At 35.5% G+C, this 13,170-nt stretch overlaps 1 protein-coding gene across 1 annotated transcript in view; it reads left to right on the top strand.

The window, feature by feature from the left end:
* LOC145286248 (uncharacterized) overlaps positions 1 to 5,828 on the top strand; it is a 51,768-nt gene extending 45,940 nt beyond the window's left edge. Inside the window, exon 2 of the mRNA XM_080135068.1 lies at positions 5,204 to 5,828. Coding sequence (XP_079991194.1) covers positions 5,204 to 5,475 — 272 coding nt within the window. The 3' untranslated portion in view covers positions 5,476 to 5,828. The remainder of the gene's footprint in view (positions 1 to 5,203) is intronic.
* The last annotated feature ends 7,342 nt before the right edge of the window (positions 5,829 to 13,170 follow it).

The raw sequence follows: 13,170 nt of genomic DNA, 5'->3' as shown, positions 1-13,170 counted from the left end.
TTGAGTTAGAAAGGGTGTCAGTCGCTGGATTGAACTTATTTCCCCCCTATTATTTGCATATATTTATGTAGTGAAAATTGTTTGAATAAAATTAATTCATTAGTTAGTTAGTAGATGGAATTAATAATTTTATAATTTACATAAAAATTAATAATTTTATTATATCATAATTAGGATCATTTAATTATTTCTAACTCAACAATAAACAACAACATATGCCAATAATAAATAAAATATTTATCAATATTCAAATTTTATTTTTAGCTGCAATATTTTAAGTCTAAAAAATTCTTATTTTTTACTTTACTAGAATATCTTGTTCTTTACTTTTCCAGGTTGAATTTCTTGTCCTTTACTTTTCCAGGTTTAATAAAATCTTAAGAATATTACTTTTCATGCGCGCATTTTTCCATATAATCCATGATTTTTTCAGGCATTGCTATTGTATTAATATATAAATTTATAATATTTATTAATGATTATCAAAAAAAAAATTAGCTCTCAAACACACATTTATGCAATATTTATCATTCAATCACAGTAGTTCCGATCCAGGGTCTCTACCGAGACTGCGGTTCATGAATTCGTAATCTGTATAGAGCGTAAACTAACAAAAAAGAAGATGTCACTCGGTGTCTTTTTAGATATCGTTGGAGCTTTTGACAACATACCCTTCAGTAGTATGTTCAAGTCGCTACGAGAACTCAATGTGCCACTAGTACTCATCCGATGGATTGAGTATATGGTGAGGCACAGAACAGTTCAAGTAGAACTACTGAGGGTAACTGTTAAAAGGGAAGTAGTTAAATGAAACCCCCAAAGTGGGATTTTATCACCTTTACTATGGAACTGTATGCTGAATCCTCTTTTAAAGGAGTTTAAAAATAGGAATATTTATGGCCAGATTGATGGTTATGACATCGCAGTGCTGGTCGCGCGTTCAAAAGCATCATTGGTCAGACGCATTGCCAAAATGGGACTATATTTTTCATCAAATGTGATAACGAAAAATTTGAGTTCATTCAAAGAATATGTATATCATAGAATTCACTAATATTTTTAATCGATAAATTCACCATTTTTTACTATAAAATCATAAGGAGAGTTAAAAAAAATTAGTTATTAAAAAAAAAGTTCGTTTTTTTACTTATAAAAAAACGATACACGGGATTGAACCTAAAATCTTTCCACCAACCCCCGGTACTCTAACCATAACGCTAACATGTCATATTGGCAAAATCGCAATAAAAAATATTTATATACAAAAAAAGTTATGCAAAATAAAAAAAAGCGTTAGTCACTTATGTACTTACTCTCCTGTTTGTGAACCCACATATTTTGTTGTAACATTTTTTCTACTGAACCAATTTTCGAATTTTTTTTTTCAAAATGTAGCTAATGAGGTGTTCTATCCAAGTATATAACCTGTTTGAAATTTGGTTGCGAACGGAATTAGTGGTGGGGGTTTGAATGTGTCTCGATTCATTCAATTTCGGACTTAAGCATATATTCAACTACTACCGTATATATATATGAAGCGAGATGAATAGAGATAAGCTGGCGGGCAGTTATTATGGAAGCTGGTGAGAAGAAATGAATTATGATATGTGCCTACGTATATATTATTAAGCTAATGATGTAAAAAATGCATATCCTACATAGAAAACATTTTTTACATCATCTTCTTCAAAACATTTAATAAATATACAAATTATACAATAGAAATTTTAGAACAAAATCCTACGCATAACCATGGGTTCCGCTAATGATATTCCCAGTGAAAAGTACATTATCCGCCTTCTCAATTCGTATAGACTTTTTTTTAATACAACAGCAAAGTTGCTAACGATTTACCGTATGCCGCCGGCTAGATTTCTACTTTTAATAAAACCCGATTGTTAATATATTGCTTTCGGTTTCAACATCAAATCAGAAGCTTCAATCCGACTAAAACATATAATCAAATATGTCGTACATTTTTTTAAATCCAAGATGGCGTCGTAAAGTATAGAATCAATGATCTTTCGTAGATACATTTGCAGATTGGTATACGACCGTGTAATGACGTCAACATCGCGGGCTTTTCCGGTGTAACAACAGGTCGCCATCTTTGTTAACGTCGGACAATCGCTTATAATTTAGCGAACCTAAGGTTTAACTCATTTTAGAGCTGATATTTTACAAATGGAAATGAAGTCATATTATAATGAATATTGATAGCGCTCACACTTTTCCTTGTTTTTTTTTCTATTGTTTTTTTTTTTTTTTGCTATTGATATTTTTAGACTTACGCTAGCATTTTCAACTCTTTAATAAAGACCAATGTCTCTCTCTCTCTCTCTCCCTCTCTTATATATATATATATATATATATATATGATGATTGCAACGTCTTGTCAGACGAGTGCCACTCCCTCAGACATTTAAAATCCATGAGCCCAAATGCCTGCGGGAGTATCTATACAAAGATGATGTTACAGAGTCTTAGCTTTGTACGACAGCTAAGTCACTCTCTCGGTTCAAAATTTTGAGATCCAGCAACAAGCAAGAGCAAGATAGCCAGCAACAAGTTAAACTGCAGACCAGCTTAATGCGGGTACTGGTCTCCCGCTTTATGGTTTTTTAAATCAGAGATTTGCTTCTCCTAGAAAGGTTGCCTTGACCACGGCTTACGGGAGCCCTCTCCACCCCAATACACATATACACACACACAAATATACACGGTGCTAGTTGGCCGTTGATCCAGAAAAAGAGTTCATTCGCCCTTTGGAAGGTCTTGTTTTTAATCCTCCAGGGAGACTAGCCGCCCTCCTTACTAAACAAGTCTGGTGGGGGAACCAGTTTAGTCGCCGGTGACCCGACCATGAGGCAGGTAGTACTGGGTTACATGGTACCAGTAGCATATGACATGACCTGACACAAGGTAGGTAGTCTAGTATATATATATATATATATATATATATATATATATATATATATATATATATACTAGACTACCCCTAATGAACTCTACGTTAGACGCCGCATCTCCACCATGCTACCTAGCACCTTCTCTACTCTTCTTATAAGCATTAGGCTTCGAAATGCCCTGGCATAAAGAGTCCCTTGTATCCCCCAAATTTTGCTTGTATTCCATTATTCAATAAATGATCCATTCTATATCCACCAATATATAGTCTTGTGATTTCATTTCATACACTTGTTGCTCTATTGTATAAGCTCCAATAATAATTGTTGAGCTTGGCATTATCCAGATAAGTCTCCTCTTGTAGAATTGAACCCTCTCTTTTCCTCCTACGCGTTAAGCTATATGTGTGTGTGTGTATACTGCTTTTTTGCCATGCTCATAATGAAGGTGTTTACATTTACCGTAGTACTTCCGGTTTTACAATCCATCATTCATAACGGTTGATTAAGATATATGATATTATTTTTAATTACCTATTTCCGCTTCATTACTAGTTATTTATTCAAAATATTTTAAATACTATGAAGTAGATAATTTTTTTCTGGTATATCTATATTTTATTAATATTCGCTACAATTACGGCCAATCAGTGTCATAAGAGCAATAGACTTCAGTTTTATTTTTCTTACCATTACAGCATCTGATAGCATCCGAGCTAAACGTTTCCCATTTTAATGTAAACACCTAAACGTTCTATTGTTAATATTAATTACATTGAAGTATTTTGTATTTTAATTAAATTCAGTTAAATGCATAACTACTTAACATGTTTTTGTTGCATTTTTTTATGTATTTTCATATTAAAGTTAATCAGTTTTTGAAAATATATTTTGTGTCAGCTGTGTTACTTCCGGTATCCCCAACTTACTGTAAAAAAGAAATGAGGAAGATGGGAGTAATACTTACGATTTGTGAGTTCCGCTTCGAGGGATACTGTGGCTAACATGAATGAAGATCAGTAATTGATATTTATGGTCAAGAATGGTAGTAGGAGGATGGTAAGAGGTCATTACAAACCTATATATTCAGCTTCAGTCATTCTCTTGTGAGTTCAGTTTTAATTTTATTATCAAAAAGACCAGACCGTTATTTCTATACTCCAACCAAAATTATATAATTTTTTCGTACTTGTGTACTACTCGGGTGGATTCACTTTTTGGGGTTTTCTGTTTGGATCTGGGAAGAGTGCATAGCAGGAACAGACAAATGCAATTGCAGGAGCGAATCGAAAATAAAGCGTGTTGTTTTATTGTTATTTTTATTACGAATTTAAAATTCGGGGAAAAAAATAGTTTTCTCAAAATTCACATGCATTTCAATAATGCGTAATCATGTCTTATTAAAATATAAAACATGTCTATTTTATTTTTTAAAAAGAAACTTTTTTCTTCTTAAAGTTTTAAAAGAAACTCTAGTTTCTTAGATTTATTTTTAAAAAAAACACTAAAAAATTTTTTTTTAAACACGCATTAATAAAATAACACATATTTATTATCGATTTGGTCCCGTTTTCCAACAACAAAAAAAATGTGAACTCGTTCCAGTAGTGCACAAGTAGACATTTTCTGCTAGATCATGGTGAAGCGGGTCGCTTTAAAGAGCATTTTTTTTTTCAAACTCGATCGTTGCCTGCTCGCTTTTGAGTATCGCCTTTGAACATTTTTTTAACATTATTGTTGATAAAAACACACATAATATTTCCATGTTCGAAATAATATTTTAATTTCTTATGTTGGTTCTTATTACTTATCATTTGTTCTAAATATTTCAAGTATAAAACCATTATTCTCCATACTGACTTTATTTTGCTGTAGCACGGTATAGAAAACGTAATGTAACCCAATATACTTTTATAACCTTGTATATTTTATAGAAATATCGTAATCCTCTTTTTTTATTTAATAGTTAACTGCCAAAATAACTTTTTCTTTTTTTAGGTCTCTTAAAATCGCTATATATGTTAATGACAGATTTATTACCCTTAGATGTAGCATTCTTTATAATTTAGTTTTTACACATAATAATCCTATTTTTACTTAAACACTTTAATTCATATTCATTTCCGCAATCCTTTTTATTTTATTTATTTGTTTAGTTAGTTATTTAGTTTGTCGGTTATGTATAGTTTCATGTTTCAGTAGTTACCATGTATAGTTATTTCAATGATTTGTATTCTTTTCATTTCCCTCTATTCACTATTATGAAAAATAATTTCTTTCTTTTAATATTTTTACAGATGTCTTTCAAACATTCTCCGGCGACCGGCTCTTCTGTAATGAAGATATTTTGTCTCTTAACAGCGGGTCAACTGATTTTACTCGGTACCACAGTGGCCCAGTGCCCGCGAGGATCAGCCAGGGAGGCGGTATGTGGCTCCTGTTCCAGGCTACCGAAAGCCAAACATTTCTCCGATTATTGTTGCTCGCAAACGTCGGCGCACGACTTCTGTGCAAATTGTCTCAAGAACTTGATGCCCTGCCTCCGAGAATTGACCAACCTCCTAACTAGGAGGACCCTCATTATGAAAGATGACGACGATCAAAGCCTCGATGGGTCAGACGCGAACAAACGAGCCGCAGCAGTCGCCGAAGTCAACGATGAACTCCAGCCGTATCAGAGGAGACGGATTTATCGCACACTTTTTGCGAAACGCGTGCCGGAAATAATGGTACCTGCGCCCCCTGTCGACGAACAGAAACGACAAGCGGACACAATCGCATCAGTTTAGCGACGCATTTCAACCTCTGAGAAAAGATTTGCAAAAAAAACAAAAAAAAAATAGTCAGAACATCCTTTATATAAAAAAAAAATATGTCATTCAAATAATTCATGTAATTAAATTATTTTCTCTGAAACGAAAATGCGTTTTTCGTCATATCTGGGCCACCAGTTTATGTGGTTGCAATTGCGACCATTTTGTAATGCTTTGGGAAGTGTTTATACGAAGGTGACGTGAATTCGCCGGAACCACTTTTTTGCCTCTTCCTTACTTTCTTTTGTATTTTCTATTTGCTTTTTTTTATTTCTGTCTTTAATTTGATTTGTCGAAAAGAAGGAAGAAGAATAGAGAGGACAATAAGAAAACAATTTGGTGTAGTAGTAGTAGTAGTAGTAGTAGTAGTAGTAGTAGTAGTAGTGACGGTGGTGGTGATGATGATGGCGGTAGTATTTCTTATACTTACCCGCCACAGGTACATGCGTCTGTCCATTGATTAAGTTTGTATAATAATATAATTTACTCTTCGTTTGCGGCGGACGAGTGGAATCGGTGAGAGTCGTTGAAGTCGGCGGAGTGTACGGGAGTTGAAATTTGGTCTCTCATTCACTTACCAGCTGTTTTCTGTTAATCTTAATTCGCGCCGGTTAATATAAGAGATCACAATGTTGTTTAAAGAAAAAATCTAGCAATGAACTAGTTAAATGTCTGCTCGGAAATCGCTGTTTTTTATTGTGACACCATCATCACCAGAATTTTAGGTTGAAAATGCTTTAAAAATCTTCCAAGAAGCAGTAGGAGCAACTTATTGATTTCTTTTGTTTAACGTTGAGACGTAGAAATTTCCAGGTTGGTATCTGGAGGCGTGTTAATTCACTGGGAGAGATGCACCCCCAATTTCGTTAAGTAGGAACCTACATTGCTGACTCGGTAGAAAACATGGTTTTGAACGCCGACTGATTATAATTTGTTTCTTTTTAATTTCAATTACTTTTTTTATTGTGTTTGAAAGATTATAACATACAGTTAATCTCTCAAAGAAAAAATTGTGTGTGTAATAATAAAAAAATGCATGGTAAAATTTATCTCAAATCTGAAAAACCTTACATTTCACGTAAAAAATGCATTATGAAAAAGTTTGCGTTTAAATTTTTCTGTCAATATAAATATAAGTTTTCTGGAATTATTTTCAAGTAAATTATAAAGCTAAAGTATTAAGACAATAAATTAATCAAATAAATGGGGTTTTTATTTACACAGAAGTCAACAATTATCAAGGCCCGAACGCCGCTCAAGGATAAGGGTTAATGAGGGTAGAGTGGTCAAAGGGAACATGTCGTAGTCATCGTTAGTAGTGGAAATTTGGTAAATTGGGTTAATTAAGGTGATGGCTTATCAAGAATTGTTCACGTTGGACTTGAATACAACCATATTGTAGTCAGTTGGAAAGCAGGAGTTCATCAGGTGTGAAGTTCCAAGAAAAAAGTTTAGGTTTAGGCATAAATAAAGAGTAGAGGAAATTATTGATAGTGGTTTCGTCAGGACACGGGAGACAATAGACTGAAGCTCAGAGAAACACTTGCGATAAAAATAATGAAGCAGAGACATGCTCTCAATGTCTCTTCTGTGGGAAAGAGTTGTAGAGAAGAGAAAAGGGCATCCCACTAGGCTACGAAATCTATTTTGAACTCTGTCAAGGCTGGATCGGCTGCTTCTAGCAGGTCTTGTTCAGATGTGGCAACTACTCCATCCCTGAACGTACACAGGTAGAGAATTGCATCAGCAGTGAGATATCTACTGGAGTAGTAGAATGATCCCACCATTTTCCCAGCAGCTCTGGCAACGGATTTGATGTACGTGTTCCATCTCAGATCAGAAGTAAAGGTCAAGCCTAGAAGCTTGTCAAAACATAGAGCCTCCTCAAGACGAGAGCCATTCATTTCGATTGATGCCAGACGGGGATCAGAGCGTTGATGATGTAAAGATGGAAGCTTGGTTTTAGATGCATTAAAATTAACCAGCTACCTCTTTCTCCTATTGCACCACGTGATCAAGATCAGAGGAGAGAGAATCAGAGAGAACTTGGTCGTTTACTGCCTTTTATGTGTTGTCATAGATGGTAGTGTCATCAGCATAAATGTATACGAATGATCTTAGGATGTGATTTGTAAGATCATGAAAGATCAGGGAGAGAGTTGGGCTCAGGATGGACCTCTGAGGGACTCCAGCATAAATATTGTGAGCTTCTAATTTCTGCCCATCAAACACTACTCTTATGAACCTATCAGAAAGAAATTATTTAATAACTGAAAAGACATTTCCGGCGATACTGTAGCTGGAGATTTTGTGGAGTATGCCCTTATGTCATACTCTATCAAAAGTAATTGCCCTAGAAAGGAAATCTCCGTCGAGAGATTCGCTAATCCTATGAGATATAACTGTTAGCACATCTGCTGTAGATCTAGAAGAACGGAAGTCGTATTACCTGTCACTGGGGAGGTTATTTTTACTGAGGTGGTTGACTACTTCTCTAATAGATTCTAGCAACTTACTCATGACGCACAGGAGACTAATTGATTTATATTGAGAGGGAGATGACTGATCATCTGAATTTTTAAATACAGGACATTCTGCTGAGGTTTTTCAGTGTGTTGGGAAGCATTTCTCCTTAAGACAACGCTTAAACAGCTATGTAAGTATGGGAGCTAGTTCTGGTTGAAGCTTTTTGAGTACGATAATAGGAATGCCAAGATCAGTTGCTTTACTGGAATCGAGGTTTTTGATTAGCTTAGCAACATCACGCACAGATATTTGTATGTCGCATAGCGTGTTTTTAAACATAGGCGGAAATATAGGAGGTTGGCGGCCCTGGTTGCATAGGGCAGAATAAGCTGCAAAGTTTTTGCAAAGAGTTTGGCTTTGTCCGATGTTGACAAGATTATCTCAGGTCGATTTATGATGGTTGGGACAGATCACACACTTCTATTCAGAACCCTGTTTGTTATTTGCAAAACTTGGTGGGAACCAAGCCGCTTCTCAGCTACTTTGGACTAAACGGACTGAGCATACAACTCTCTCGCGTTCTTTATTACTCTTTTACAGTGGTTGCTAGCGGTCCTGAAGGCGGCTTTAGTCTCAGTACATCTATTACGTTGGTAGCAATGGAAATAGTGATTTCTGTGTACAATGGCAGCAGCACATCCTGGAGAGAATCACAGCTGACTGTTAGGTTTTTGATGGATTTCTTTTGGAAGGTACGAAGCGGTCTATATCTATTATTAACCATTCTGCCAAGTCTGATACTATGGAGGACACATTCTTTTTAAATATGGATCGAAGATATAAATGTACGAATGCTATCTCAGTAAGCCATAGAGTATCGATGTACTATACGATGTAGAGGTATGTCGGAGGACTTATTACATTTTGTTCTTATCTTAAGTGAAAAAAACGAGTGTGTCAGAAGATCGCAGTGGAGGAAAGAACGAACGACGAACATAGCTCAAGGCAAGTTGTGAGAAAAAGTTCTACGAGACTTGCATACTGACCATTCGTGTCAGGCACACGGGTGGGTTCGTGAACAATCTGAGTTAGGTCCTAAGCAATGGAGAAATCGCGACAGAACCTCCCCTCATCATCTGTTTTGCTTGAGTGGACTAACCATTGCACATTGTGAACATTGAAGTCTCCACAGACGTGAATGTTAGCCGAAGGATGAGCAGACAAGATGTCGTAAATTAAATCAAATATGCTCTTAAAGATAGTAACTCCGCTGTTATGGGGGCAATAGAGGGCAAATATAAACGCAGGGGTGTGAGCAAGTGCAATCCGAAAGCTCATATAGGGCAATTAAGGTCTTCTCTGAAGATTGTCCCTAACACATAGAAAGCCATCTCTAATGGAGGCATATATTCCATGTCCATGTCGATCTTGGAGGTCAGATTTGGATGTTAAATTAGAATATCATTTATTTACGAACTCATCTAGAGAAATAGTCGGTCCAATGTCACTTTCGCTTAGAAAGAATAGGTATGGTTTGGTCTCCTGTAATTGGATTTCAACCTCTGGAAGGTTGGAATGTAGACCCCTGATGTTAGGGGGAAACATGGTAGTTGGGGTCTACGTTGGAAGATGAAGTTTTTGGTTTAATCGTGTAGTCTTTCTGAAGACTTTTCATGATGGAGTTTTAGGATTTGTGGAATAGGTCGACAGATTTTGTTAGAGCAGGGCAGAGAGGTAAAGTAAGAGAGAAAAAGAAACGAAGAAATATTTTTGTAGCTCAGTATAAAGTAAAGCCGTAACAATTACTCACTAATATGGCATCGAGAAGCCCTACCAGAAGCTACTTTATGGTCCATAATCCATTCACCAAATGGCAATACAGCAGCCCCAGCACTTTGCACTTGCTGATAGGACGGCCTCCTTAGTGGTTAATCCAAGGTTCGAGTCCCTGACTATCAGGCGGATAACGTCAGCCCAGATAAAACGTTTACCTCCAGCACCCTTATTAGTGACATGGTTACAAGGATAGAAATAGAAAAAGAAAAGACTACTGCTAACACAAATATTCTGCCGACCTAGAATACAGCTTTTTCTTCCCCCTTTATCAGAAAAATCACTCATTCTAAAACGAGGCTGAGAGATAAATTATAAGAAGCAAGAATTATGGGAGCTGCCGACAACGCATCCACAATGCGTTATCTAAAGTATTCTACTTCAATTGATTTGTTTAGGGGAAAGTATGGCGATAGATTCCCCCTCTCACTAACTGAAATAAAAAAGAATTAAATTGACAAATTTAACGTGTGTAATTCTTGAGCAACTCGGCTAAATTTCCTCGAGTCGTTTCTGACTTGATTTGAATGGAAAATGTCTACCCCTTTTGCTTAAATTTTCGCCTTTCGTTTCCGCCATTTCAGCTGTAGAAGTCTTTTCGATGAATTTCAACAGCGCGCTTTTATTCTTTTTTTTTTTTTTTGCTTCCTTTTCTTTCGTTTTCCGCTTTTTGCGGAATTCCACACCACTCTCCGCCATTTTCCTCATTACGGCACCTTCTTTGAAAATTCACGCAAATATTCTGAAAAAAATTTAAATACTATAAAAATAACATGGTATTTCTCTGCATAAGCACCTCCTTGTGTTGTTTCGTATTAGTGCCAGAAAAGGTGAGATATCCCCTCAAAAAATCAGTTTTCTGATATACCTATCCCTAAAAAATTCATATATACACAGAGAAAGAGAGGGAAAGAGAGAGAGAGAAACCGGTCACTACCCCATCCGCCCCCCCCCAAAAAAAAAGAAACTTGCGGGGAACGAGTCTTTCATTTTAATTTCTATTTTAAATGTAATATATTTGTTTTTGACCACTTTTCCATTCTGTTGAGTATTTTATTTTCTATATTTGCGCGATTCAGTCTTCAAAGATGTACGCGAAAACAAATCTGAAAACGAGGCTCTTCGCTCCTTACCCACGAAGAAGAAGAGGGGGGGGCATTTTACGCCATCTTGAATTCTTACGACTCGTAAAAAGTTAATATTTGAGATGAAATCATTTAAAATACTATGAAAATAGCAAGACACTAATAAATGATCCAGGTAGGCTACAAAGTAACTTTTATTGCCAATGGTAATATTTAGTTGTTATATATTTTATTTTTTTACCATTTTTTCGAATCCTGTGGATTATAAAACAAACCATAAAATAATTATGATAATAATTAAATACTTTTCAAAGTATTTCCTAATTTAACAAATTCCAGAAAAATACAAGCAATGGGCAATCTTGACTACAGTCGTACGCAAGATTTTAATAAACAAAATATACCATAAAAATTGAATTTCATCGTCCTTTCTCTGCATAATTACCAAACAAAACAATGAAATGAAAAAAACTAAGAAACATTTTCGTTGAATGGTTGTGTTGACTTTTATATCGGGGTGAGTGTTCTGGCTGCGCATGACTAGAATTCTTTTCAGGGGAAGTGACGTTTCCCATGTGTGCGTATGTGTGCGTACATATGTATACGTTAGCGTATGTGTGTATACACATGAATGTGAGTGTATGTATGAGGATGTGCATATGCGTGTGTATGTGCGTATGTGCGTGCGTACATGTGGGTGTGTATGTGAGGAAAAACATGTTCGAACAACTTCGTCCGATGCATTTACGCGTCAATCAGCTGGATGCGATTATTCTAGTTAGCTGAGGAGTTTTTGCGTTAAACAACCGGATGTTATTTTTTTAGCAAGATTTTACCTTCGATATTCCATATATAGATATTCAACATAGGCCTCAAGTTTATTCGAATTGCGTGAAATTTGGCACAGACTATTCTTGAGATGTCACGTGTGTCACAGAGAATATACTAATATTAAAGAGCTACGAGTATTAATATATTCTACTACTACTGCTACTGCTCCTCCTCCTCCTACTACTACTACTACTACTACTACTACTACTAACAACAACAAAAACAACAACAACAATAACAACAACAACAATAATAATAATAATAATAACATTGACACACCGATTCCCGTTTGATCGCCGAATTTAAGCAACGTTGAGCCTAGTCAGTACTAAAATGGGTGACCATTTGAGACTTCCAGGTGTTGTATGTGCTCTCTGCTTATCTCATCATTGTTTCTAGTCGTCTTGGATTTTCACTTACCACTGGACTCAAGCAGTGCCGATCCAGGAGAGATATGGTTGGGTTTGCGCAACCCTTGCCTCAAAATTATACGCGCAGCTACCCTTACAGGGAGTATCCATTGTCTTTCGAGACTAAACTGAGGCTTCCACTATTCTATTACTATTGTTAATACTAAAAATATAAAAACACGTTGCTATGCTGCTAAACTATTGAGCAGAAATCCACCAACTTTGGCAGGAATGTTACAGGATGAGGCCAACGTTTTTATTATTATTGCTCATAATCCTGGATCAGATTTATTCTTATTTTTAACTTTTTAATTTCCAATTTTTAAACTATGAATATAATGTTAAATTGAATTAAAAAAAAAAATCTTAATGCTGCAATATTTAGCTTATAAATTTATATTTTTTACTAGAATACCTTGTCTTCTCCTCTCACAGTTTGAACAACTAATCCTTTTACCTTTTTAAGCTTAATCGTGATCATATTACTTTTCATGCTCGCATTTTTTATGTAATATATATATATATATATATATATATATATATATATATATATATATATATATATATATATAATTTTGAAAATATGCATGGTAATTAAGATACACAGAATTTCCCGCATTTCATCTCAAGTCAGGATTTGTTATGCTATTACATTCGTTGCTGTTGCTACGTGTATTCATATGTCTCCTTGGGTCCGGGTTTGCTAGTCAGCCAATTAGATTCTTAGTTATTCATACACCTATTTATCGTAACTATTGGGCGCGCATTTATCAGATGAGGGTAATTTGATATCTAATTCACCTATTTCTTTGTCCTTTTTGGCGGG

The sequence above is a fragment of the Euprymna scolopes genome, chromosome 10 (genome assembly GCF_053919585.1).
Source record: "Euprymna scolopes isolate OS-2025 chromosome 10, ASM5391958v1, whole genome shotgun sequence".
Taxonomy (NCBI): Eukaryota; Metazoa; Mollusca; class Cephalopoda; order Sepiida; family Sepiolidae; genus Euprymna; species Euprymna scolopes.
The sequence above is the reverse complement of the archived record's forward strand: the minus strand, read 5'-3'. Positions and strand labels throughout refer to the sequence as shown.